Source organism: Nannospalax galili, unplaced genomic scaffold (assembly GCF_000622305.1).
Source record: "Nannospalax galili isolate Female #2095 unplaced genomic scaffold, S.galili_v1.0 scaffold330, whole genome shotgun sequence".
Taxonomy (NCBI): domain Eukaryota; kingdom Metazoa; phylum Chordata; class Mammalia; order Rodentia; family Spalacidae; genus Nannospalax; species Nannospalax galili.
In genome coordinates, this window is record NW_008329640.1 from 4,040,996 (window position 1) to 4,068,482 (window position 27,487).

Below are 27,487 nucleotides of genomic sequence, written 5' to 3' on the forward strand. Positions count from 1 at the left end.
AAAGATGAAATCATGAAATTTGCAGGTAAATGGATGGAACTAGAAACCGTTATACTAAGTGAAGTAACACAGACTAAGAAAAAATATCGACATATGTTCTCCCTCATATTTGGATCCTAGTGCCAAACCCTGATAAGTGAGTATGTATCCAGACATAACTACAGGAACCAGCATAATGGAAAAGAAATGGGGAGGTAAAGGAAAAGAAAGAACCTGAAAGAGAAGAACAGTAGGAAAAAGGCCTTAATACGGGAAATATGGATAAAAATTGGGTTAGTTTAACAGATGGGGGAGGGAAGGGTATACAAGGTACCTAGGGGATAAAGGGAAAGAAGGAGCTCAAGAGAGGTAGGACTATAGGAGAAGGGTATTATTAAGGGAGAAAGGGGGGAAATGGGAGCACCGTTAGTGGGAAAACCATGATGGAGGGGTGAGACAATGTGAGAGATAAACAATGCCGAGCTAGTTTTGAAAACCAGAGGGAACCATATTACTCCTACACCCTACTGACAAATTATACATGGCAGATCAAGAAATATTTGTCTAGGTAAGGTTTATCTGAAAACAATTGGTTTTTGCCCAAGATTTATCTACATGACACACAGTAATTAAAAGTACCAGATGGGTGGAACTAACCTTCTTGGATTTTTAACAGACATATTTGAGGCCTAGAATATAAGAAGTTCTTGAATCATATTACTCCTACAACCTACTGACAGATTATATATAGCAGGTCAAGTAATATTTGTCTAGGTAAGGTTTATCTGAGAACAATTGGTTTTTGCCCAAGATTTATCTACATGACACACAGTAATTAAAAGTACCAGATGGGTGGAACGAACCTTCTTGGATTTTTAACAGACATATTTGAGGCCTAGAATATAAGAAGTTCTTCTTCTTGAAGTGCTCGCAGCCTAGACACCCTTTTGTGAACTCATAGTCACTAATGACATAACCCATGTCCTGCCTCACTACCCTTATCCTACTGCCTCAGCTACTGAATTCTTGGAGTGCTTTTTGTTTTTCAACTTCTATATTTTGCCTCCCAACAAGGGTCTGTGTCCCTTCATGGCAGAGTAGCACTGTGTCTTGTGAAGGATTTGCAAATAACGTCCCAAAGGCCTAGACAAACTTGCTGATGAAGTCTGTTCTGCTTAGAAAATGTTTTTTTTTTCCCTTATCCTACTGCCTCAGCTACTGAATTCTTGGAGTGCTTTTTGTTTTTCAACTTCTATATTTTGCCTCCCAACAAGGGTCTGTGTCCCTTCATGGCAGAGTAGCACTGTGTCTTGTGAAGGATTTGCAAATAACGTCCCAAAGGCCTAGACAAACTTGCTGATGAAGTCTGTTCTGCTTAGAAAATGTTTTTTTTTTAACTTTAAAAAAATTATTGATTTATTATTTTTATTTTATGTGTATATGTGTATTGCCTGCATGTAGGTAAATGTACATGTGTGTAGACTTCTTTAAGAGTTCAAGGGTTTACACATCCCAGACATTAGGACTAATTCTATACAAAAAGATATTTAGACAATTATTTCTCATTGATTATTTTGTTCCAAACAAGTGTTGCTCAGATATAAGACTTCAGATCTTGGTCTTCAATACTGTAATGCCCACCTGTACCTAAGGGAGACAACCCGCTATTGTTCTAAAATGATGGCTAAATTTATTTTCTCCCCCTATCTAGAAGCCTTTGAGAGGGAAATGACACTGATTCTAACCACTCCAACAGCTATCAAAGTGCCTGAAAACAAATCCTGAGTCCATTACTCTCAAGTCCAGCTTTGGCAGATAAAAGAAAAATGAGGAGGAACCCAACAGAGGGATACTTTTGGAAGCTCTTGTCAAGAAATTCCAATGGACTCTCATATGAACATTTGAAATTTGCCCTGTTTTTTCTGGTTCCCTGTCTAGAACTTCTACTGCTAACCACTGTTGCCTTTTCTTCTCCTTCACATCTCCTATTCACCAGTCAAGGACTTTCTCTTCTCACTACAGATAAGAGTTATGCAATTTGGGAGTCTTTTAGATAGACCCACTGAAGGGGTACCCCAGTTGCTTCATCCTGCGTCCCTCTTCAGCATGGAAGAAGCCTGAGTGGTCTGTGTCCTGATTCCCCATCGGCAATTTGGGTAACCTCTTCAGAGGATGGTGTGATAACAATAGGAGGTAGGAACTGGCTAGGCAGTTATGGTAAAAAGACCCTGATTCCCTGTGGCAATTTGTGAAACATCTTCAGAGGATGGTGTGATAAGAATAAGAAGTAAGAACTAGCTAGGAAGTTAGGGTAAAAAATAAGAGTTTGGGAGCTCTTATCTAACCCCTAAAAGATTTTAGGGTTCTCTTCAGAGAGGGGAATGTTAGAGTAGCAAAAAGCCCCATTAAAAAGAAAGAAAAAAAAAGAAAGAGTATATAAAAAATTTTTTTATTATTTTTATTTTATGTGTATGCATGTATTGCCTGCATGTAGGTGAGTGCACTGGTGTTGTGCAATGCCCGCGGAGGACAGAAGAGGCTGTAGGATCCCCTGGGACTGGAGTTATGCACAGTTGTTAGCTGCCATGTGGGTGCTGGGATTCAAACCTGGGTCTTCTGCAAGAACAGTCAGTGTTCTTAACCGCTGAGTCATCTCTCCAGCCCCATAAAATGCTTTTTTTAAGAATCCCTCTTGGGGCTGGAGAGATGGCTTGGCAGGCAAGAACACTGGCTGCTCCTGCAAAGGACCTGAGTTCGGGTCCCAGCACCCATGTGGTAGCCCACAACTGTCTGTAACTTCAGTTCCAGGGACTCCAGTGCTCTCTTCTGGCTTCCACAGGCACCTGGACACATGTGATATACATATACGTGCGGGAAAACACTCATACACTTGGGAGCTGGGAGCATAGCTCAGTACAGACAGCCTGCTTAGCATGCAATGCGGCTCTGGGTTCAAAAGCAGCACCATGCCCCTAAAAGTGTCATTTAAAATTTGTATTTAACTTTTTGGTGCCTTACATGGGCTATGCAGGCATTTCCCATTGGAGATACACTCCAGCCTGCCTGTCACCTTTTCAAATATAAATGTGAAAACTTTCAGGCTGTGCTCTCTCTCCTTTATGTTCACCACAGGCTCCAACACTCTCCACTGCCTTCTCCTTTGCTTGTTTCATGTGCTTATGTTCTCTGTCTGGCCTCTACAGTCACCTGGGCTTACAGCCTAGCCACTGTCTTGCAAACAGTCTCATGTCATACATTTTGGTTCACCAATAGGTCCCCAAACCCCTTGTCACTGCTGCTCACTGTTTTCCATTTTAAAATCTTCAAAGCTCCTCTCTCCTAATTTCACATTCTACCCCATGAAAGCGCAAGGCATTACGGAAAGATGGTGAAGTGCGCCTCCTTTCTCCCTAGGCAACAGGGCAGAGAGAGAGGGAGCACAGGCTATACAGGGAACAATTAGTGTCGCACACCAAAGGTAAAAATACTAAGAACGTACCTAGTCAGACAAGGCTTCTGACATTCTCTACGGCAGGGAAGAAACAAGGATGTTAGTGGATCAGAGGCTCCCTTGGGGCTGGGCTTGACTTAGCCATTGCCATCTCTAGCACTCGGGGCAATACAGGCCCCAGAAGGCACTGGATGAAAACCCACCAGCTTTCTACAAAAATTCTAACCTCCAAAGATGGTGGTGGAAGGAGACTAGATAGGATGAGGAAGATCTCAGATCTGCATCTCTCCTTTTGGGACTGTTCACCAATGACACATCCCTACCAGGTATAATCAGCTCCTTCCCAGGTGACAACACTCCTTGCTCCTCTAAGAACCTGATGTGGTTTTATGAAGGGAACTAGTACGTTTCCTTACAGGTGTCCAAAGAGCTGTTCAATGCCATTGCTTAGTGAGCGGCTATGGATGATTCACAGGAATCATTCCTGGAGTTGCCCCACCCACTTTCTAAGTTCAAAGGAGCAGTTTTCACTAGCCGACCAAGTAATTCTCTGAGCAAAGATAATTCTAGAAAGTAGTTATATGTAACATATGATTCTTACTGCATAATGGATTCTAAACATTCACATCCAGTGGAATGGACCAAGTCAAGTGTGAAGTGTGACACGTGAACTGACTTTCCATTAAAGGACGCAGCATAACTGCGTGGGAAAACAGATTTGTGCTGGGGAAGAGGTGTCTCTCCTGGAGGAAGAAGGAAGAGTGCTGACAAGGAAGGGGCTTGTGCTTCAGACCTCCATGCCAAAATAAAAGGCAAACCATACGTTTCACATACCAAGTTTATGAAGGGAAAAAATACTAGAGGTATTCTCTGAAAATCAGTATCGGTTTTCTTTCCTCTCCTGGTGAAATTTATTTTCTTTCTTTCTTTCTTTCTTTCTTTCTTTCTTTCTTTCTTTCTGGTATCGGTTTTCTTTCCTCTCCTGGTGAAATTTATTTTTTCTTTCTTTCTTTCTTTCTTTCTTTCTTTCTTTCTTTCTTTCTTTCTTTCTTTCTTTCTCTTTCTTTCTCTCTCTCCCTTCCTATATATTATATATTGGTTATTGCTATATATCAGGCAAAAAAAATTCAAAATTCCAAAATTTAGTTGACTGATAAAATGCATTATGTCCTTTCTTCCATTTGTCTTTTTGAGACAAGTTCTCTCTGTAGCCCCAGCTGGCCTGGAATTCACAGAGATCCACCTACCTTGAGTGCTGAGATTAAAGGCGTAAACCACCACACCTGGCCCTGGTGAAATTTTCTAAGCACCCTGTTAATCACGCTAAGCATTCTCTGGTGGAGACACCAGCATATCTGAGGGTTTCATTACAAAGGCTGAAAAGAAGAGATCTAGGGTCAAAGATCTGTCTCCAAATCCTGTTGCTACCATTGTTGTACAATTGTGGGCAAGGTTACCCTTCCTTACCCTGGTCTATTTTTCTTCAAAATGGGGATAATGAACAAATCAAATGTTTATCAACAGGTTAACAGACTGTGGTATAACCATACAATGGAGTATTACTCATCAATAAAAATGGAGAGGTTGATGATACAAGCAACAAGCTGGATCAATCTCAGAATCATACTGAGTAAAACAAGTCAGGCATGTTTATGCTTCCCTTTATGTAAAATGAGATAAAACTGATATACTGATGCCTTCATTTAAACAAAATTCCAGGAAATGAAACTACTCTATTGTGGAAAAAAAAAAAAAAGCTGTAGTTGTTGCGGCCAGAGACAAAGATGGGACGCACTGAGGCATAAGGGAACTGTTGAGGGTGATGAAGACATTCCGTGTGTTCACTGTGGCCGTGATCTCATCAGATGTAGACATCAGTCAGACTCAAACTGTTACTTTAAACGGCTAAGGCTTGCTGTACTTAGACTCAATAAAGTAGACTTAAAAAACTTTGCCATGGAGCTAGGGAGATGGCTCAGTTGATAAACTGCTGCACAAGCAAGGGAACCTGAGTTCAGAGCCCCAGAACCCACATAAAAATCTAGGCATGGTGGCCTGTGCCTGCCCTGTGACTCCACCACTGGAGGGGGTGGGGCAGGTGGATCTCTGAAGCTCATTGGCCAGCCAGTCTAGTCGAATTGATGAACTTCTGGTTCAGAGAGAGACCATATGTCAAAAAATAAAGGTAGAAGGGCTGGAGAGATGGCTCAGGGGTTAAGAACACTGGTTGTTCTTGCAGAAGACCTGGGTTTGAATTCCAGCACACACATGGCAGCTAACAACTATCCGTAACTCCAGGCCCAGAGGATCTGACAGCCTTTTCTGACCTCCACAGGCATTGCATGACATGGGTGCACTTACCTACATGCAGGCAATACACACAAACACATAAAATAAAAAATAATAAATAAAAATAAATAAATAAAGGTAGAAAGCAATACCTATTATCAACCTCTGGTCTCTACATCCATGAGCATACACATGCACATGCACTCACATGTACATATACAACACACACATACACAACAACCCACTTTGCCGTAGAATGTTCTTGAAAATGAAATGACAGAAAATGTAAAATATAAGAAAGTGTGGCATCATACGCTGGTGATTGTAGCACCTGGGAGTCCAAGGCCAGAGGAACAGGATTTTGAGGCTGGTCTGAGCTACACAGTGGAAACCCTGTCTCAAAAAACAAAACCCCAAAGCCCAACTCAAACAAATCAGAAAATGTAAAACACCTAGCTTGGTGGCTGGCTCATGGCAAATGTTTGGTAGTAAATGGTGAGGTGACATTGGCGGACAACTGAAGTATGAGTTGTTCTCCTGGGAGTCAAAGACCCTCTGGTCCTGCATGGCAATCTCTAAGCCTCAATCTCTTAACATGTCAAACCTCATGTTGGTCAAGATGGCCTATGCAGCTCCTCTGAGCTGCAGCGATGTGGCTCTAAAGCAGCCACTGCAGCCTCGAATCCCGCACACTTGCATGTGACAACTGCAGCATTTACAGTTTGGCTGTGGCATTTTATAGTTACTTCTTGAAATGTAGCATTTTCCACAATGAAAAAAAGTAGAGAAAGTAGGATTTCAGAAGTCCTTAAAGTGAGTTGGAAAGAGGTTTGAGGCAGAGCAGTTAACAGCCCCAGGGGTTAAGAATGCTCGCTGCACTTCCCAGTGGGCTGGAATTGGCTCCCAGCCCCCCCCGCCCCCCCCTGCCTGAATTGGCTCCCAGCCCCCTCATTGGCAACTCACAACTGCCTGTAACTCCAGCTCCAGGGAATCAAACATTCACTCACCCACTTTTGGCCTCCACAGTCACCTAAACATGGCATCTCTCTCTCTCTCTCTCTCTCTCTCTCTCTCTCTCTCTCTCTCGCTCTCTCTCTTTCTCTCTCTCTCTCTCTCTCTCTCTCTCTCTCTCATAAATAAAACTCTTTAAAAAAAAAAAAAGAGTGCCTAACAGGCTGGAGGCTATCCAGTGAGTAAGCACTAATGGATGAATTTAATTGTTTTCTTGTGTTTCCATTTGCAAGTTTCTGCCAAAGAGCTCTAGAAATCATTTTCTCTGAATTTACTGTTTTCTTGCATAAACCAACTTTCTTGGTGTTACAAACAGATACACAAGAAACTGGAAACTGAAATTATTCCAAAAATCACCTACTGTGGGGTTCAAATAGTCATATGTTCTTTTACCCATCATCCCAAACTAGCCAGATCTTCACAATGCAAACCACTCCATCACCATCTTTCAGTTCCAATCCCAGGCTCTGGAATCATTGCTCTCACTGCACAACTTCCATGAGCACTGCTCCTTAACTATATAACATCTATGTTACTACTGGGAGGAGACTCTGGGTGGAGTCTGTTGGTACATCCTCCAGGATGGTTACCTCACTGTCCTATGTAACCAATGGCAAACAACCCAGGAGGACAGGCAGATTGAAAGGGTGCCAGCAGCCCCCTATCACTGACCTGCCAGTTAAGCATTGGTAGAAGGCACCCAGGCACATGTCGGGAAAATGAAATGTGACACCTTAGTTAACAGGGTCACTGGGAATTATCAGGGGGTAGAGAGGTCTGGAAGCTAACAAAAGTTTAGTGGACCGAGCTACGGAGGAAGATCTAGTTAAAAAAAATAAAAAAGAAATGAGCCTGTCAAATAGCAACAGTGGAAAGCAGAGTGAGATTCTGAAGACCGTAGGGTATGGAGGATTTCTTCTGACTGCTAGTGATTACCCTTCTCCCCCAAATCCCTGTGGAATGAGATGGGTCAAAAGACTTTTCTCATGGTTCCAGCCTCTCTTGTCCTCAGAGGAGTCTTCAGCAGCACCACAGTGAGATTTTAGGGCCAAACTTCAGCCTGCCGCACATTCATCCAGGCAGCTTGTTTAAATGAGTTTAGTTCTTTGGGTAAGCATGCCTGTTCTGCAAGCATGGGGGTCTGAGTATGAATCCCCAGCAGCCATGTGAAAAGCCAGGCATGGCTGTACATGCCTGTAATCCCAGTACTATGGGGCAGAGACAGGCCCCACAGATATCAAGAGCTTGCTGGCAAGCCTAGCCCAAACAGCAAGGTTCTCGTTCAGTGAGAGACTATCTCAAGGCAATAAGACACCGGGTATTAAAGGAGGACACTCACTCATGTACATGCACCACACACACACATACCCCCCTCACATTGTTATTAATTAATTAATAATAAAGAACTAGATGAAGCTTCTAGAATGGCAAAGTAAAGCATCTGAAATAAACTCACTGGACAGGGTTAACAGTAGAGTGAATGCTGAAGAAGGAAAGATCAGTTACACAGCATCAGAACCATTCAAACAGAAGCACCTGGAGAAGCAATGAAAGGACATACAGCAGGAAAATTACTGCGAGTCAGTGCTCTGTATGGACGTATGTACTTGAACTTGGTGTCTCAGAAGAAATGGGAAGGAAGAAACGTAGTAAAAAAGGCGGGGGTGGGCGGTCTACTGGAGAGACAGCTCAGCAGTTAGAGTATGGCTGCTCTTCCTGAAGACCTGGGTCTGGCTCCCAGCACCCATATGGTGGCTAACAGCCATCTTTTGCATGCATGTGGTGTACTTATGTGCAGGCAAAACACTCATACACATAAAATAAAAATAAGTTTTAAAAATTAAAGAAATACTAGCTAGAAGTTTTTGAATTGGATGAAAACTATAAACCCACAGATTCCGAAGTTAAGTGGGATAAACACAAAAACTACACAAAGACACCAAATTACTAAAAACAACTGACAAAGGAAAACAAACCTGGAAAGCAGCTACAGCAGAGAAAGACACACTGCACACAGGGGCTTTACAAGGTAAGAGAGACTACTGACTTCTCACCCACAACAACGAAGGAAAGATCATGAACTAAATTATGTAAAAGAAAAAAATAAACTGTCAGCCTAGAATTCTATGCTGAAAAGTAAAAACATTTACGAGCAAACAAGGCAGAGAAACTTTGCTGCTAGCCCTCTGATACAGTTCTTCTACCTAAGGGGAGATGATGTCAGACAGAAACCAGGGTCTACACACAGAATAAGAAATATGGAGATACTATGTGGATTAAAGAAAAAAGCTTTAGCACAGACGAGGTGGCTCGGCAAGTAAAGGCACTTGTTGCCAAGCCTGATGACCTGAGTTCCATCTCTACATGAAGGAGAACTGACTCCTGTAAGTTGTTCTCTGGTCTCCACACACATGCTTTGGCATGTGTCCCACCCCCTCCACACACATACAGAAATAAATGTTACAAAAAAAGGAGAAGAAATTTTTAAGGAGTTAAAATTTTTTAAGCTGGGGCCGCAGAGAGGGCTCAGCGGTTAAGAACAATCACTGTTCTTGCAGATGACCTGGGTTCAAATCCCAGCATCCATATGGCAGCTAACAACTGTCTGTAACTCCAGTTCCGACAGCGTCTTCTGTCCTCCGTGGGCATTGCATGACATGGGTGCACTTACCTACGTGCAGGCAATACGCACATACACGTAAAATAAAAATAATAAAAAATATATTTAAAAATTTTTTAAGCTTTAGTATTTAGGTCCCAGGCATCATCTCCTGTCTTGCAGGTTTCTTTATAGAGAGACACCCAGACCTCATCTTTTCTCTTGAGTTTTGAATGGACTTCCTTTGAGTCATAGCCTTTTCAGTCCTGTTTCCCCCTTGATTATACAGTCAGCATAACTGGCCACTGTGTCAAGCACTGGAGATGGGAAGATGGTGTCTACCACTACTAGAGCCTGGGGGTAACAATCAAACCAACAAAGAGTTAAAGTGTGATCTGTTCTCACTGTATGGAAAACCTGGCTCTATTCACTTAGAAGTTCTGTAGCCTTGGGAAACTTAGTTTCTCTAGTGCCTTAAGTTTCTGTCACTGTAAAATGGGTATAAAATAGTACTGTTTTGTAGAGTTATAGTGAAAGCCAATGCTTAAACATATATAAGCTGGTAGGACTGGCAGAGCTGGTACCTGCCATGTAAAAATGCTTAATGATATTAGCAACTGTTATCACAATGGAAGTTTCCCAGGGAGGCTATGGGAAAACGGAGAAAACATTGGTGCTAGAGAAGGAATAGTGGAAAGGATGATGCTCCTGAGGAAGTGATGCTTCATGTTACTGTTCAGATAGTAAGCACACCCCACCCCCCACACAAAGGCTCATTGAGAAGGCTTGATTCCCAATCAGTGTTCAGAGGTGGGAACTTTAAAAGTGACTGGATCAGAGGGATGCTGACCTAATTGATGGTTGTTTCGTAACTGAAAAGGCTATTGTGAGGGGTAGAAACCATGGAAGGTGAAGGTGTGGTTTGAAAGGCAAATATACCGTGGCCTCTTCCTCCCTCTGACTCTTGTTTCCAGATACCAGGAGGTGAGCATCTTTGCTATGAAGTTCTGCCTCCCTGTGGTCCAAAAGCAATAGAGCCAGCTAGCCAAGATGGAAACCTCTGGAACTGTGAGCTAAATTAAATCCTTCTCTCTGAAGTTGTTTATCTCAGGCATTTTTGTCACAGTGATGCAAAGCTGACCAACACATTTAGCTGAGTCTGAAAGACAAGCAAGCTAAGTTGATAATAAAGGGGATTTGCCAAGAGCATTCTGCAAGGCACAGAGATGTGAAGGAGAGCCTGGGGGTGAAGCCCCTGCAAATGTCTCCAGTGACGCTGCAGCACACTGCTTGAACTGCAGCACAAGGCATCCCCCAGGGCTCTGGGGCTCTCTGCACACCCTCTGACTTCCTCTAAGAGCAGCTTACCTTCTCCATCATTGGAGCCAGCCTGACTGTGCTGTCTGAAGCGATGACTGCCAGTGGAAAAGAAAAGGAGAGAAGAAAATGAGTTTCAAACACTGACATGAACAACCCAAAGTTTCCTTGTATCTACTCTTTCTCCTAGATAAAAATATCCCTTGGTCTGTCTCCCTCTACCATCCTGGTCAAATGTATTCAGGCAAATGGGTCTGCCATGTCTAGTTGCCCAGGCTGTGCAACATTTCCGAGGGCAGCAGCCCTGGATTCTCACACAAATGCTCCTCCCACCCCTAAAGGTGTCTTCATCTATAACCCTTCCTCTTTGTTTTAATTTTAATTCATTAATTTTTTGATATATGTCTTAGGAGAAGGCCAAGCTTAGTGGGCTATCACTACTCTTGTCCAGCTATATCATTACAGTAGAGTTTGTACATCCAATACCTAAAAAGCACATGGTGAGCATATGACATGAGCATCAGTGCAGCCTCCAGACCTTCAGGTGAGGCAGCAGCATGAGGCCAGCTCTGGATTCACTATGCAGATCCCAGTCCCTGGCCATAGCCAGATTTCAAACATTTGATTTTTTTTTAATGCTGTGTTCAACATAGGTCAAGGAGACAATGACACCGAGACCACAGTGCTGACAAAGCTCCCCCAGGAGACACAGGAACATAGGAACTTACACTTCTATCTCTTCAGAAAGTTTCTTTCCCAATCTGAAAACAAAAAACAAAAAACAAGGTGTAAGTGAACCTGCCAGTCTCACATACTTGGGTAGCACCTTGGGGAAGGGTTTCAAAAGTGGGGGCAAATTAGCACATTTCAAATGTTTTGTTTGTATGATTTTTTTTTTTTTTAGAACAGCTGTAGCTCCAGCTGTCCTGGAACTCGCTATGTAGACCAGGCTGGCCTTGAACTCACAGAGATCTGCCTGCCTCTGCCTCCCAAGTGCTGGGATTAAAGGCATGCACCACTACGCCCGGCCTTATTTGTATGAATTCTTTATAGGCCAAGTTCTATAATTGCAGAGACTGTAAGGCCGTGGGTGTGTGGGGGGGTGGGTGTGGGTGTGTGGGTGTGTGTGTGTGTAAAAAGAAGCCAGAAGTTTTGTCAGGTATGAGTCTCCCCCTTATCTTTCAAGACAGGGTCTCTCACTGAACTTGGTGCTCACCAACTGGCTAGAATGGCTGCACATCAAGCTCTGCCCCTAGCTATGCTACAGTTACATACACAACCATACCTCGGCATGATGGTGTTGGGTGAGGAACAAGCCTAAAACAGGTTCTCTGAGAACCTGGGCCTGGGTGACACACACACGTAGTGGCATAAGATCCACTGGGAAGTCTGTTAGACATGCAGACTGCTGGGCCCAGCATAGATTGATTTCTGAATTAGTTGATCTGTGGATATGGAACCAAGGACTACATAGTGTTATTATTTGCGGTATTATTATTATTTGTGGTGTTGGGTTTGAAGCTGGGCCTCATGCTTGCTAGATAAGCATTCTCCCACTGCACACCCTAAACCCAGAACGATGAATTAATTCATTCATTGAGAGACAGGGGCTCATTATGTAGACCAGGCCTGCCTCAACTCACAGAGATCTGCCTTCCAAGTGCTGGAATTAAAGGCATATGCCACCATTTCCAGCAGACAATGCATTTCAAACAAATTTAATCTAAGGAGGTCACCACCCTGGGAATGGCAGCTGTGGATGGTGGTTAAACTTGGCTTTTGGGTACATGGTGATTCCATTTCTGTCTAAAAATTCCTACAACAGAGTTGCATTTCATTAATATTTTATTATTTTTATTTTTTATGTGTATGCGTATATTGCCTACATGTATGCAAGTGCACCCATCTTGCACAATGCCCTCAGAGGTAGGTGGGAACTGAACCTGGGTCCTCTGCAAGAGCAACCAGTGCTCTTAACCACTGAACAATCTCTCTAGCCCAGGGTTTGAATCTTAAATGTCCCCCAAAGGCCCATATGCTAAAGGCCTGGTTAGCAGCCGTGGGTGGTGCTACTGTGATTCCTAGGCAAAGTGCCATGGTAAAAGGAGTGGGGATTCTGTCTAGAGGAGACAATAATGATGGTGCTAATCATGGGGGAGGCTGATTAATTGCCATTCTTCCATTCAATATCCAAAAAGGGGGGAGAGTTAATATTTAACTTAATTGCTATGGAGCCCACATCCTGTACTCTCTCCCTCTAGGGGGAGCCCACGGACTTTCCCCACCACTTCATTTCTCTCACAGAGGAAGGAGGCAGATCAGAATGACATCCTTGGGGAGAGATGGGCAGTAGGAATGCATTCTGGTCTCTGTCTCTGTCTCTGTCTCTCTCTGGTAGAAACAATGCACCTACTGCTTGAGACAGTCTAGTGGGACAGAGCCCCTGCCTCTGCTCTGGGTCATACGGAAGGAAAACTGGCCATTTCTGAGCTGCATCTAGAGTGTAGATACGTTTGGACTACACTGCTGTTTATTCTTTTAACAAAAGTCCAGCTTTCTGAATTATTTCAATAAAAAGCCTGGCAACACAACGTACAGGCGAGAAGCTTCAGCTCCAGCCGTTGCCTCCTACCACACCACCACGAGGTCTGAGTCACTAAGTCTGCACTGCTGGTTTTCTCAGAGGAGTCAGGAGACAATGGCATGGTTTCCACAGCTACATGGGTATCGATGTGAGAGCCAAAGGCAGACTAGGTGGGAAATACATTCTAGACCTGGTATGTGCTCCTCTATAGAAAGATAAATATACAAATAATTCACATGTATATCTCAGGAATAGGATCTGAAATACAATCTTACTTCACAGGTCTGCCACATCTGTCTGGACCCCAAAGGCATCTTAGGTTGCACTGGTGGCACATACTCCAAAGACTTCCATGTCTGTGTCACGTGCTACCAACACTCCATCATCTGAGTGCTGAGAAAGAGGTGAGCAGGTTTTTGCAGTGCACTGACACTAGAGCTGTGGGCTTCGACCTAATCACAGAGCTAGTTAGTGATGAGGCTGAAACTAGACTTCGCTTCTCCCAGTTTTCACCGTAGTTCCCAGACACACTGCCCCAGCTGACTTGCCTCCATCCCTGGGGCACCCAGACATCTGTTTGGATTCCTGTGCAGACAGTCCATCCAACTCCCCCTACTTACAGAAAGCAATAGATAGAATAGAGAATTGAAGGTTGCAGAGACTCTTTCAAACAGGTAGCTCTTAACCACTGGCAGGCAACAGAATCATATGGGAAATTTTTTCAATGGAGAGATGCTAGTGCCCAACCCCCAGGTAGTAATTTCTAGAAACAGATCCCAGTCATGGCTATGAGAGTCACTCCCCTGACTTTATTTCAGATATGAGACTGAACACTCCAGTTGCTAAGCAGCAAAACTGAGACCTGCCTGTCTTCTCCTTTTCAGCTGCCTACTGTCTTCCACCAGAAGTGTAATAAACATGGACTTGAGAAGGAAATGGCCAGGGGCCCAAACAGACCACAGAGTGAAACCTCTGTTCCTGAGACACACAAGAGGCTGTGGTGTCTGTATAACTCAGTCAGGAGTTCACCACATGGCAGGCCAGACAATTCAGACCCATTAGAGCCGCTTGCTCAATATGCAAAATGTAAAGCACAGAGCTTGCTGAACCAGCGCTTTGAAAAGTTAATTAAATGCCAGGTTTCTTTTAAAGAGCTCCTCCATCACTTGCTGATTGCTTTGGCCATTCTGCAGAATGAAACTTTGCCTCTGGATCAGATTAAATATCACCAATGCCCTCCCACCTTACAGATTTGGTGACAGGGGTAAAGGCATGCCAACGGTGATACAGTGAGCCTCTTTAGTAGCTCACTAAAGAGGAAATCCAAGCCATCTCTGGGTGGCCCTTTGCAAACCATCAACATGCTCAGCCATGAAGCCACTGCATTCCAAATATCTGCTTCTGGGATTTAAGGGTTTAAGGTCTTCATGTAAAGTTCAGCACCTTGACTTAGCACTCAACACGTCCCCTCCTGGTTTTCAAGCCTGTGTCCCTCTGACCTGCTCAGCTTGATACAGCCACTCAATCCTCAGAGTTTGAACTGGACACCAGGACCTAACGTTATATTACATGTACGTTACGATTGCATAGAGCATGCATGATATTTTAGAATGACTGTGTTATTTACTCCATTTTATAAGCAAAGAAGCTGGAGCTTAGAGAGGTAAAGTAACTTGCCTTTGGTCGCCCACCTAGAACACAGCAGTATGTTCTAGTATGAATGCAAGCCAGGCTGGCTAACCCAAAAGTCCAGTTTTTAACCTTTGCCTGACAGGGACATATATGCAAGCAGCTCTGCATACACCAATACGCCATTTCCACACACACTGTTCAGATACAATTAGTATTTTCCACAGCAGGGACATGCTTCCAACTTATAGTAGGGCTACAGCTTTGCAGGCCTTATAACATGATGGTTTAATTGTTTGATGTGATTTATTATTTATTTTTTAGTTATAATATGGTAACTTGTGTTATGGTGGGAGGGGGGAGCCTATCTAGCTAAGTTACCTTCCCTTCCACAGTCCCACTTTTTTGCTTATTTGGCAGGCTAAGGACGTGCTTGATCCCACCAGCATACTGGGTGACTATAGCCGCAGGAGACCTGGAAGACTGGATCCTCCTGCCTTTATTCTGAGACTCAATGGAAAAGGTGTGCTGTGAGTTCCTCCCTGGGGTAACTCCTCAGATGGGGGTATCATCCACCTGTGTGTGTGTGTAACCTGATTTGCCTCTCCAACTGTCTTGTGGCCACCTGTCCTCCCTGGTCCCTTGCTGCATAAAAGGCCTAGTCTGGCCATCATGATCAAAAGAAGGACCACATCTGAGGGACCTGTAAGTGGTTATGACCCCCCAACTGCACAGACCCTGCCAACTTCTTTTTTTTTTTTTTTTTTTTTGAGAAAGGGTCCCCCTGTAACTCCCGCTGGTCTGGAACCCGCTACATAGACCAGGCTGGCCTTGAACTCACAGAGATCCGCCTGCCTCTGCCTCCCAAATGCTGGGATTAAAGGCACGTGTGCCACCACCTCCAGCTAAGCTTCTTTTTAAGAAATATTTATTATTTTTATGTGCATGCATATATTGCCTGCATGTAGGTAAGTGCACCCGTGTCATGCAATGCCCACAGAGGATAGAAGAGGCTGTCGGATCCCCTGGAACTGGAGTTACAGACAGTTGTTAGCTGCCATCTGGGTGCTGGGATTCGAACCCAGGTCTTCTGCAAGAACAGCCAGTGTTCTTAACAGCCGAGCCATCTCTCCGGCCCCCCTGCCAGCTTCTTAAGTCCCTAAAGCAACCTGATTCTCCACCACCACCATACACAGGCCTCAACTGCTGCTCCCAGTTTCCATGTGGAGGCTGAAGGCGGTCCTGATGCAGACCTCCGTGGAAATGTTCTCTCGTGCTTAATGGAACACTACAGAGATCTAAATGGAGATAAAGTACCATAGCTCAGAGGACAGCCAGGATTCTATCTTTATGCAGCATGACAATGTTCAGTGGTTAATTAGACACCGTTAACCTATTTTAGCAGGGGACATAGCTGGGATAAATGGGGGGAAGTGTCCTTGAAACCTCTCAATAGGAATGGCACACACAGGACCCTAGACTCCCCTCCATGCTACAAGACAGAAAGTATCATACGGACCTCAGGGCCACTGAACACCTGTCTGGGCCTGGGTAGGGACTCCACTGGCCTGTCCCCCAGAGACCACTGCCTCTGACCCAGGGAAGGCAGTGAATGGTTTGGACACACAGTGACGACTACAACGTGTTGCAGGTAAGAGATGTCTAAAGTCACATGGCTCCACTGCAAAAAGATAAAATTCTGTAGCTGGGGGCCAAGTTCATAAAAGAAATTAGCAAAGAGAAAGGCACACTCTCCACTCAGGATCAGGAAATAAACTGAACACAGGATCCCTTTGCTCTAAGATGTCACCACACCTACAATTCTTGAAAACCCAGATCTCAGGAACTGAAGTTTACAGACAACAGGCTTCTCTTTCAAAGTCCTTCTGAAGTGTAAGATCCTGCCTTCTTGTTCCTCAGTTCCTAGCTCTTGTCACTCATGTGTTTGGTGTCTAATACAGGTATCATATTTTCACACTTCTTCTAAAGAAAAGAATTCCCTAGCATCCAAATTTTCACACGGTGTGGTTCTAGATCCTATTTAGTTTCTTTAAGCATAGTTCACCTAAGGTATCATGTAGAAAGATGGAAACCCATCCACATCAAGTCCTATCTGAAGATTGCGAAGCCCTGTCCTCTGGATGGGAAAGCAAGTTACACAGCAATTCCTGGATGAAGTCTGCCCCCTGCTGGAAAGACTAAAAAATACCATCTTTGTTAGAATTCTAACATAAGAGCAGGAAAGAAAAGGTGAACATACAGAAACATTTCAAGTAGTTAATACCAGTTATGGGACCATATAAAGTATGCACATAAATCTGGTACAGGGAAAAAGTGGCAGAGAGCTTGGATTCTGTGCTTTAGGTATCTCAAATGAACATTATGCTATTCAGAAAACCTTTACTGGATTGCTAATTATCTACAAGTGGGAAGTGTTGAGACTTGGGGAACTTTGATTTGGTACTTTCTAATCTGGTGGGAGAAAAGGGTATTATAGAAATAAACTTAACTACCCCATAAACTCATACTACACAGCCTGAAGACCCAGTCTACCATCATCCACAATGTGCAGCTGCTAGGTGTGACATTCACACAATCTCTAGGTCTGTGCTGTGTGCTCTGTGACACTTCCTACTTCACTAGAAAAAGGTGCCTGATATAAGTTCAATGCCAAGGAGGCACCAAAGACGAAACTAGCCACTCAGTCAGGTGAATGTGCAAGACTTCCCAGACTTGCCAAGTGAGAGACAGGCAGCAAAGCCACAGGAAGACTTTTCCAACTGGAAGGAACAGCCCAAACAAAGGTCAGAGGCACATGACAAGGCCAGGTTTGGCCAGAGGTGGTGGCTAATGGTGACAAGGTGGTGCCTAAAAACAAGATGAGACTCAGAGCTCCAGGTAAGCAGGCAGACTTGAGCAAGGTAGCACCACTATCTGTAGGGACTATGTAGGGATGGAATCAACTTTCATTGAATCCGTTTTCCCCTCTTCAAGTCATTCAAGCTAACACTGAAGCTGGATTTCTACATGTAGCTCACTTGGCATTCCACAATGTACAAACATTAAAAGAGTAAGTGAAAGTGGTTGCTCTTCCTCCTGTTAGGATAAAGAATGGGGAGGAAAACCAGCCAAGGACTAAGACAGGACAGTTCTCCAAACCTCTGCCATGTTCAAACACCACCTTCAGGATTTTTGCTACAGCTGTTATTTTCTATACCTATTTCATATTCTCTTTAAATAGACACCTTACTTTTACTTTAATGAATTTATTTGAAAGAAACTATATCCTCAATGGAAAGCTAGTATCACTAACCACAGGGAAGGTAAAGCTAAAAACAAATATTTCAAACTACATATTTTATTTTCATATACCTAGATACTACTGTTTGCCCAAAGTCTGAGTCTCCAGTTTATTGTTTGTTAAGGGGGGACATTAGGGGATGGAGAGGTGGCTCAGCAGCTAAGAGCACTTGCTGTTTCTGCAGAGGACCCAGGTTCAGCTCCTAGCAGCCACATGACAGCTCACAACCATCTTTAACTCCAGTTCCAGGGGATCTGATGTCCTCTTCTGGTCTCTGCAGGTACTGCATGCACATGGGGCACTTACATACATGCAGACAAAACATTCATACACACAAAATTAATTTTTTTTTTAAAAAGAGGCGACATTAGCAGGGCTGAAGAAGTATTAAAGCAATACTAGGGACACACTGAGACTTGTCCATTAGCACGTTCAGGGACCGAAAACTAATGGAAAAGATGACCATATGACTTAAGTCCAGGCCTGGTAAAATACAGCTGTGTGGACATGAAATGAGCAGGGTGAAACAAGTGGAAATTAGGAATCCCTAAGTCAGAGGTCAACTTCTCTGCCGCTAGAAACTTTTATTTCAATTTTTTGTTGTTGTTTTTGTTTTGTTCTCCTTCTATAGCTCCAGCTAGCCTTGAACTTATAGTTCCTGCTGCCTCAGTCTCAGCCTCAGCCTCCTGAGTACTGGGATTTAAGGTCTGCTCCACCATGGAAAAACCTATAAAGATTTCCTTCTGGCCATTAACCCACTGTTCCTTCTACTCTTCTTTTGCATCCTGTAGCCCTACCCCCCAAAAGCCCATAAAGACTCATTCTTGCCTGAGTGATGAGTTCTGCACTGGAAGGTCCTCAGGCCCTTACATACCACTTCCAGCTGCCATGCAAGGCCATGGAAGGGACCAACAGGCTATGTATGGTGGCCTCTGGGAAGAAACAGAGCCCTCCAGGTAAATCCCTGGCAAATATGAGCCAAGGACACCCTGACACTTCAAAACCTGGCCTCTTACACAATGACCACCGTGAAACCAGGAAACACAGGCAGAGATGCCAGTAACCAGCCTGGTGAGAGTAGCTTAGGCCCAGAAGTCAAATCCCTGAAAACCCCTGGATCTGAACAGACTCAAGATTCTGTGAAAAGCCTTTGATTCCTGTGCATATTTCTACTCACATAGGCCTGAGCTGCTCATATTAAAACTAGTCTCAGTTATTTCTCAATAAAGGCCTAAAAAGCAAAGAGGTAGGTGTGATGTTCACAGATGCATTTTATTTTTGAGAGCACGAACCCATCAAAGGGAGAACAAGGGGACCATTTCTGTCAGGAGAATTTTAACCAATGGTTGGTGTCGCTGGCATTCCCTCCTGGCTTCCAGCTGCTCACGCTGCAAGGCAGCTAGTCCCCCTTTTAGCTGAGACTTGCTGGCTCAGGGGACACAACTTTTTTCCTTGAAAGTTTTTTTGTTCAGTAAGATTGCTTCATATGATCAACATCTCATTTCTGTGAGGGCCCCGGAGGATAGCAGTAAAGACGATTTTATTCTAACCACCTAGCTCTTGCACACACAGTGCAGTGCATGGCCTTTTCATGAACTCGAGATGAATGTGCACAGCTCTGAAGGTTTTCGAGTGGGCATGGCGGGAGAATGCAAGGCACATTCCATTATACTAATTAGCTACATGACCTTGGGCAGTAGGGCAAGGTGACATGCATGGGCCTTTCTAACTATAAGATTCTGTCATTTGGAGTCACTTAACCTCTGCAGGCCTCATTTTCTCCATCTCCACATTGAGGGGGCCTGATTCCATTGGTGCTCAGGTCTCTCCCCAGCTCCGAGAAGATATCAGCCCTGCCTCCCCTTATCCCAGCCCCACCCTGCATCTGTTTGCTGTGAATACCCTCTATTCTGATGGCCCCCAAGCAGCCACTTCTCCACAGCTGGTTTGTCCCTGCCCCAAAATTTCAATCAAGACAGTGTAATGTGCTTGTCTGGAGATCCAAACCAACATGGAGGTAGGGACAGCGATTTTTTTTTAATGGGAGGAGAGAGGGAGGGTAAGAAGGAAGCCCTCTCCTCTTTCAGTCGTTTTTAGGGACAACAAAGTTACCCACACACTCTTCCTATTTAAGAATTCAAGGCCTTTTCTTGCCCCTTGGCCCTATCCTCCTTTCTTTGCTGTTATCAAAACCTGACACAACTTTCTCACCTGCCTGGGGAAGTTTGACTTTTCATGATACCTCTCCTAAACTATTTACCTGCTCTTAAGAGTATAAGTTGTTTCTCCCTACTTAATACCACTCCTTTTTCCTTTTCTGCCAAATGGCTACAAGGAGGGTGTCTGCCCAGACCTGCTGAACCCTCTAAACCTCCAAATCCAGGCAGCTCAAACATAGGTGTACTCCCCAGTTGTGACCCTGGGCCTTCATTTAGACAATCAGCTAGAAACCTGTGGTTCTGTGCATGGGCAAATCAGAGAGTGCTATTTGAGTCCTCTCTAAAACCCATGCTGAAAAGGAACCCCCAATGTTGCAGTGGTGAAGTGCAGCCTTTAGGAGGTGCTCAGACCACAGGGGTAGAGGGATTGGCACATTACAAAAGATCTGGAGAGAACTCCCTAGACCCTTCTGCCCCTCCATATGAAGACACAACAACAGGGCACCATCTTGGAAGCAGATGGCACCTCTCACCAGACACAGATTCTGTTGGTGCCTCATACTTCCTAGATCTAGAATTATGGGAGACAAAGTCCTATTACTTGATCTGTTATGCTTTGTTAGAGCAGCTGAAACCAACTTAAGAGAGAAGTTCAAATCAGTTTCATCATTCTCAGCAAGCCACTTAAATGCTGTAAAACCAGTGAAAATACCACATTCTCCTTCCTAAGGTTGTTCCAAGAATCAAATATGGTAATTCAGGCAAAGCACTGAGCCCAGTTACTCATGCGTCACCTAATGAGGGAGATACATGCTGAGCAATGTGCCATTAGACAACGTCATCACTGTGTGAACTTCAGCATGTACTTAAACAAGCCAAGGCAGCTATGTTGCCACTGGGTGACATAATCTTATGGGACCACTGTGGTACATGAGGCCTGTTGTTGACTGATGCATCATTTATGTAGTATATGACTATACTTGGTGCATAGGAAGAAGCAGCTGCTGATGGTGATGCCCTAGGCTACTTCTCCTTGCTGGGGATGCTGTCTTTATCTTTGGTCCCAAACTGAACATCAACCCGCAATGGGTGCTGTGTAGGTATGCCTGAGTTACTTCACACCTCACTGAATTTGCCTGGGATCCCCCAGACACCCAGCAGCCTACAGACTCATATCTCCACAGACATTCTGCCCAGCTTGCCAGCCTCACCGTAGCTGGCCATTGCTTCCTAAACATAGTGAACGTGACCTCTGGGCTTTATAATGTGTTACACTCCAAGGTGACCTCAAATACACAATCCTCCTGCCTCAGCGTCCTCAGTGCTGGAGTTGTAGGTGAGTACTCAGCTTTACACAGTTGTTCCAATATGACAGTCTCATCTCATAACTTTGGAACCAGGGATAGTGTGAGAACACAGAAAACAGCCTGGTACTTATTTTAAAAAGCCATCTCCCTCTTGATTCAAACCACAGTTCTGTTTGAGTAACCATGAGCCTGGCTGAGATGTTCCATTCTTTACCTTCTCATGCTGGCGGGAGGGGAATAGACCACATTTCTGACCAATGAGAAAGATGGAACAGCTCTGAAAGAGAAGCTCTCCTCACACACATCCATCTCCAAGAAACACACTCTTGCTGGAGTCTGTCAGACACTTTCACTTTGGCCATTCTTCTTTTTTCCCTGCTTGAAAAGCAAAGGTGAGGCCTGAAGGTACAGCAGCTGTCACGCAACTCCAGGGTCTGGGCATGACACAAAACTACACACTGAAGATGATAGGGCAGAGAGACAGGGGAGCTCTGTCCCTGCTGGCACGTGGGGCTGCGGGCCCTGGTCCTCACACTTTGGAGACAAGCACCTTTCTGTGTATGCCCTGTTGCTGGGGCTTTGTTGCTGGTAGTGACAGTGAGCCGAACTGCACAGCTCACCCAGTGGCAGATCAGATGCAAACCCCTTCTGATCCAGAAGGCATGTGTAACCTGCAGGAAAGCCAGTCCTATGTAATCATCATCAGGTAGCCTCAGTGCATGACCACTAAAGAGAGAGTCATGTCTGGAGATAGATAAAAGGGGACAAGTCTCAGGATACAGATGAGAGGCATGGCCAACAACTGCTGGAGAAAAAGCCTCAAACTCAAGAGAAAAAAAAAGATGAGCAGACCCCACCCACAACTTCGCCTGGACAAAAGAGAAGAGGCCCACTATGAAGATAAGTGTGATTCTGGTTTACCATAAGGAATGCATATATTTGATTTCCTGGCACACAACTCCTAAACACTTGGATTTCCAGTGAGGAAGGTATTTTGGGGTATTAATGGGATGACTGAAGACTAGGGGCTCCAGGAGACTCAGGAAGAAGAGCTGCTGGCTAAAGGAGCCGACCATGAGTAAAGAGCTGGAACTTTTGGTGTCAGTCTTCCAACTTCCCCGTCCCTGACTCCAGAGGAAGAGAGAGAGGCTACAGGTTGAGTTAATCACCAATGGGCAATGACTTAATCAGCTATGCCTATGTAACGAAGCGCCCATAAATACCCAAAAGCACTAGATCCTGAGAGGTGCCAGGTTAGTGAACAAGAACATGTGCATAAAGACAAATGTTCCTGCTTTACCCTAGGTATCCTTTCCTGTCGCAGGTTTCCTCGCGGGTTCAGCCCACGAGGGACTGCAGGGAATGAGGGTTCTGGCCAAGGTGGGGTGAGAGGTGCGGAGTCAACACACAGACACCGGGAGTAGGGTGAGAGCAGGCACTAGGTGAGGTGCTGAGACTCATTTATTGCTGGGAAGTGCAAGCCTTATAGACCTCTCCCCCTGCCCCCAGTGTCCCATAAGTTGGTGTATTGCTTCCTGAAAAATCCCCTCATCCGGACAGATTGTAGGTTGGCTATTTTGTGGAAGCGCAGGCTGTGCTCTCAAAGCAGAAGCTGTGTTCTCTAGCGCAGCCTGTGCTTAAGCCTGGCACTTCCTCTCCTACACCTTCCCGTAGCAGCTCATCATATCCTTTAAAATATGCCAGGGAGATGGCTCAATGGATAAAGGTGCTGCCAAGCCTGATGACTTGCATTCAATCCACAGGACCCACATGGTGGAAGGAGAGAACCGGTTCCCAAAAGTTGTCCTCTACAGCTGTGCCATGGCGTGCATGTGTATGTGTGTGTATGCACGCACGTGTGTGTGTATGCACATGCGCACAAAACATACACTTTGCAACAAACTAGCAATAGTAAATAAAGTATTTCCCTGAGCTCTGTGAGCTGCTCCAACAAATCAGTCGAATCCTGAGAAGTGGTAGAAACCCACGATATATAGCTGCTTGGTCAAGAAGCAACCTGAGACTTGTGATTGGCATCTGGGATAGGGCAGTCCTGTGGGACTGAGCCTTTATCCTCTGAGATCTGATGCCAACTCCAAATACATAGTGTCAGAACTGAGTTAAACTGTAGGACACCTGGGGATGGCCACTGAATAATTCTTGGTGTATGGAGAGCCCTTCCCCCATACATCTTCTGTCCCAGGGAAGTGTTGAAGTGTTGAGCACATAATAGGAAAAAGATTAGCTAGTTTGCACATCCTCCAAAGAGGATTTTACTTGAGAAGTATGGATTACCTTTCATGTCTACAAATACCCTAAGACTGTGCTGCGTCAAAAAGGCCTTCAGAAGAGTTGTGACAACATGCCCTTGCACCCCTGGTCACACACCTGTCAACACTCCAGTGACTCCCAGTCCCTGGAAAACTAAATTATACCTTCAGCTGCAGACTCTTCTCCTTCCCTGTGCAAACCTCAGTTTCCAGTCCCTGTGGCATGCTCATTCTAAACACATGTCGTACATCCAGGCCTCCACATGCCTGACCTGTGCCTGGAAGGCCTGTTCCTGCCTCACTGTTTATCAACTGTTTCACTTTAAAGTAACAAATCATGGAATAAAATGACCTGATATGTAAAACCATCTAGGAAAAATCTTAGATGCTCATACTGGTTTACAGAGTTGCAGAAGGCCTCTGAGATTCTTTTGTGGTGTTTTTGTGATTATTCCCAGGGCTTCACATATGCTAGGTAAGTGCTCTACCCCTGAGCTATAGCCCCAGCCTGAAGTCACCTGGTTTTAATAAGCTGAAGAGACAAAGGCCAACGGTGCTGAGCTGGCAGCTTGGAGCTACCCAACACTTTGGTGCCTCCACAATTACACCCACTGCCTTTCCTTAAACTGTCCTCATTTACTGATGAGCATGCTCAAAGTTCAGTCTTCTCAGACTTCCAACCTCTAAGATGTGGGAATTTATTTCCCAGAATCAAAACATCCTACAGGTAAGAAGAGGAACCCTGACGTCATCTACTTCGTGTGTGTTCACGCACATGCATGTGCGTGTGTGTGTTCATATATGCATTTTTGTGGGGGGGGTGTTTGTATATATGTGCATGTGGAGGCTAGAGATTGCCATTGGGTATCTTACATGCTTCTCCACCCTATTTTGGGGGACAAGGTCTCTCACTGAACTTGAAGCTTACCAATTAGGCTAAACTGGCTAGCCAGAAAGCCCAAGGATCTTCCTGTCTCCACCTCCCAGCACTAAAGTTACACATCACTGTGCCCCGCTTTTTAATGTGAATACTGGGAATCAAACTCAGGTCCTCCTACTTACATGGCAAATACTTTACTGACTGAGCCATCTCTCCAACCTTGCGATCATTTAGTTCTAGTCCAAACCCCTCAAGGAACCTTTGGCCAAAGAGTGAAAATGGTATGATCAAAGTCACATGGTAAGGAGAAATGAGGGGCTAATAACTAAGGTGAATGCCTGATTCCCAGACACAGGAAAAGTAGTAGATACTGCAAAGAAGGGTGGCTAAGTTAACAAGCCAGGGAAACAGCCTCAACGACAGACACCTGGCTACATTAAAATGTACTTTGAGCTCCTCATTATGGGCTACAGAGCCTTGAGCCTTGCATCGGTGTCACATGACCCCCAGAACCAGGAGTAGGGGGTCCCCAGGGCCCTAGGATCTACTGCCTGGCTCCCAGCCTGGCTGCCTGGGAAAAGATATAGTTCTTGGAGGGCACTGCAGGGTTGGACGGGACAGTCATTTCCAATGCCCAATTGAACTTAATGACTGGTCTAATTAAGCCTGTTAATGGACGGACTGGCAAGGCCTTGGCTCATGCCTCAGAGCAGGTTGCATCCTTCACCCTTACCTTCCTCTGCAGGGCTAGGGACTGGCCAGAGCACAGCTGTAAGGATGGCAGGCCCATGGAGGTCTGGGGATTCCGGACATACCCACGTGCCTTGCTGTTCTAATCAGAGAGTGCACATGTAGGAGCCATGTGAACAGAACCCTGGGGCATGTCTGAAGGCCTACCATAAGCAAGAGCACCGTACTTGGTGCCAAGTGGCAAAAACCAGAAGGGGGTGAAGCCTAGAAAGAGTGACTCCCACAATCAATCTTAGCTGGGTTCAAGTTCTGACTGGCTGCTGACCAGCTGTGTGATGCTAAGCAAATCATTTAATCTTCCTGACACCAGTTTCCTCGTCTGTAATCAGGGATAAGGACAAAGGCTACCTCCTGGGGCTGTTCCGAGAATCAAGTAAGATGACTGTGTTCAGCACAGTGCCGAGCACAAAAGTCATTACAAATGATGTGTGTACATTCCTGTACCACTTGGACAAATGTGTGTTCTCATCCCATACAATGGAGGCTGTTTCCCCAGAAGGCAGAATCTGTCTCTGAGGATAAAACTACAAATTTCTTGAAAAATGGAGCCATTCTTTAAAAAAATTTTTTTAAATCAGACGGTTGGTAACAGGGAGGAAAAAGAAAGAAACAACCTAAATTCCAACAGAGGAACAGAAATACCCAATCTATAGAATGATTACAGAGCAGTCAGAAAAAGGAAACAGGGCTGAAGATGTGGTTAAATGGGCAGAATGCTGGCCTAGCATGCACGAGGAGCTCTGGGTTCCATCCCCACACCACATAGTTCTGCAATCCCAGACCCAGGAGACAGAGGTAGAAGGATCACAAGCTCAAGGTCACTCTCCACTACAGGGGGACTTCAAGGCCAAACACAAGACCCTGCCTCAAAAAAAAAAAAGAAAGAAAGAAAGAAAGAAAGAAAGAAAGAAAGAAAGAAAGAAAGAAAGAAAGAAAGAAAGAAAGAAAGAAAGAAAGAAAGAAAAAGCAAGCAAAAGAAAGAAAGAAAGAAAGAAAGAAAGAAAGAAAGAAAGAAAGAAAGAAAGAAAGAAAGAAAGAAAGAAAGAAAGAAAGAAAGAAAGAAAGAAAGAAAGAAAGAAAGAAAGAAAGAAAGAAAGAAAGAAAGAAAGAAAGAAAGAAAGAAAGAAAGAAAGAAAGAAAGAAAGAAAGAAAGAAAGAAAGAAAGAAAGAAAGAAAGAAAGAAAGAAAGAAAGAAAGAAAGAAAGAAAGAAAAAGCAAGCAAGCAAGCAAGCTACAGGTACCAAATACAAGCACGAAAAGGATCTTCAAGATGTAATTACCATTAAGAGAAAAATAATAAAAATGCAACATGTAGAACATAGTATGTTAATACACACACACACACACACACACACACACACACATTTTGTAAGATGCTCCTCACCTTCTGATGGGGTTGTCTTACTAAACCTACTGCAAGTTAAAGCACAGAATCCCCTTAGCCTGACAGAGCACCGCAACTCAGCAGCACAGCACACAGCACACCGCAGAGCCTCATCCACTCCCCTTTGGATCACATGGCTGACTGGGAACTGCCCAGCATCTCTGGAGAGTACCGTACACACATATCACTAGCCTGGGAAAGGGTCCAAACACAAGATGCAGAGTGGAGTTTCTACTCACACATACTGCTTTCACATCACAGAAAACCAGAAATTATCTGGCCAACTGTCACAGTTGGGGGCCATCTGTGCATCTTCTGAAGCACACTAGGGTACCAGCAGACAGCATTTCTCTAGAAGTTACTTCTTGAGAGATGGCTTGGATTGGAGATGGTAGTTTCAGGTAAATTTACTTTGCTTCTTTCTGTCTTGTTTGAATTTGTACATCAGAGAAGTGTTCTCAGTTGGCCTGTACAACTAAAAAGCACTATTTTTAAAACACAGAACCCAATATGCTGCCTTCAGTGAGTTCTTCAGCAGTGAAGAGGTTCACACACATGTCAACTAACTCTTACGGCA

The 27,487-nt window shown here is 44.5% G+C and overlaps 1 protein-coding gene across 2 annotated transcripts in view; it reads right to left on the reverse strand.

Annotated features, from left to right (window-relative positions):
- Positions 1 to 27,487, reverse strand: part of Ift43 (intraflagellar transport 43) — a 103,730-nt gene that overhangs the window by 24,377 nt on the left and 51,866 nt on the right. For both annotated transcript variants that reach the window (XM_008840242.3, XM_008840233.3), the window contains exons 4-5: positions 11,375 to 11,407; positions 10,698 to 10,744 (exon numbers count right to left, since the gene is read on the reverse strand). In XM_008840242.3, the coding sequence (XP_008838464.2) occupies positions 10,698 to 10,744; positions 11,375 to 11,407 (80 nt within the window). The remainder of the gene's footprint in view (positions 1 to 10,697; positions 10,745 to 11,374; positions 11,408 to 27,487) is intronic.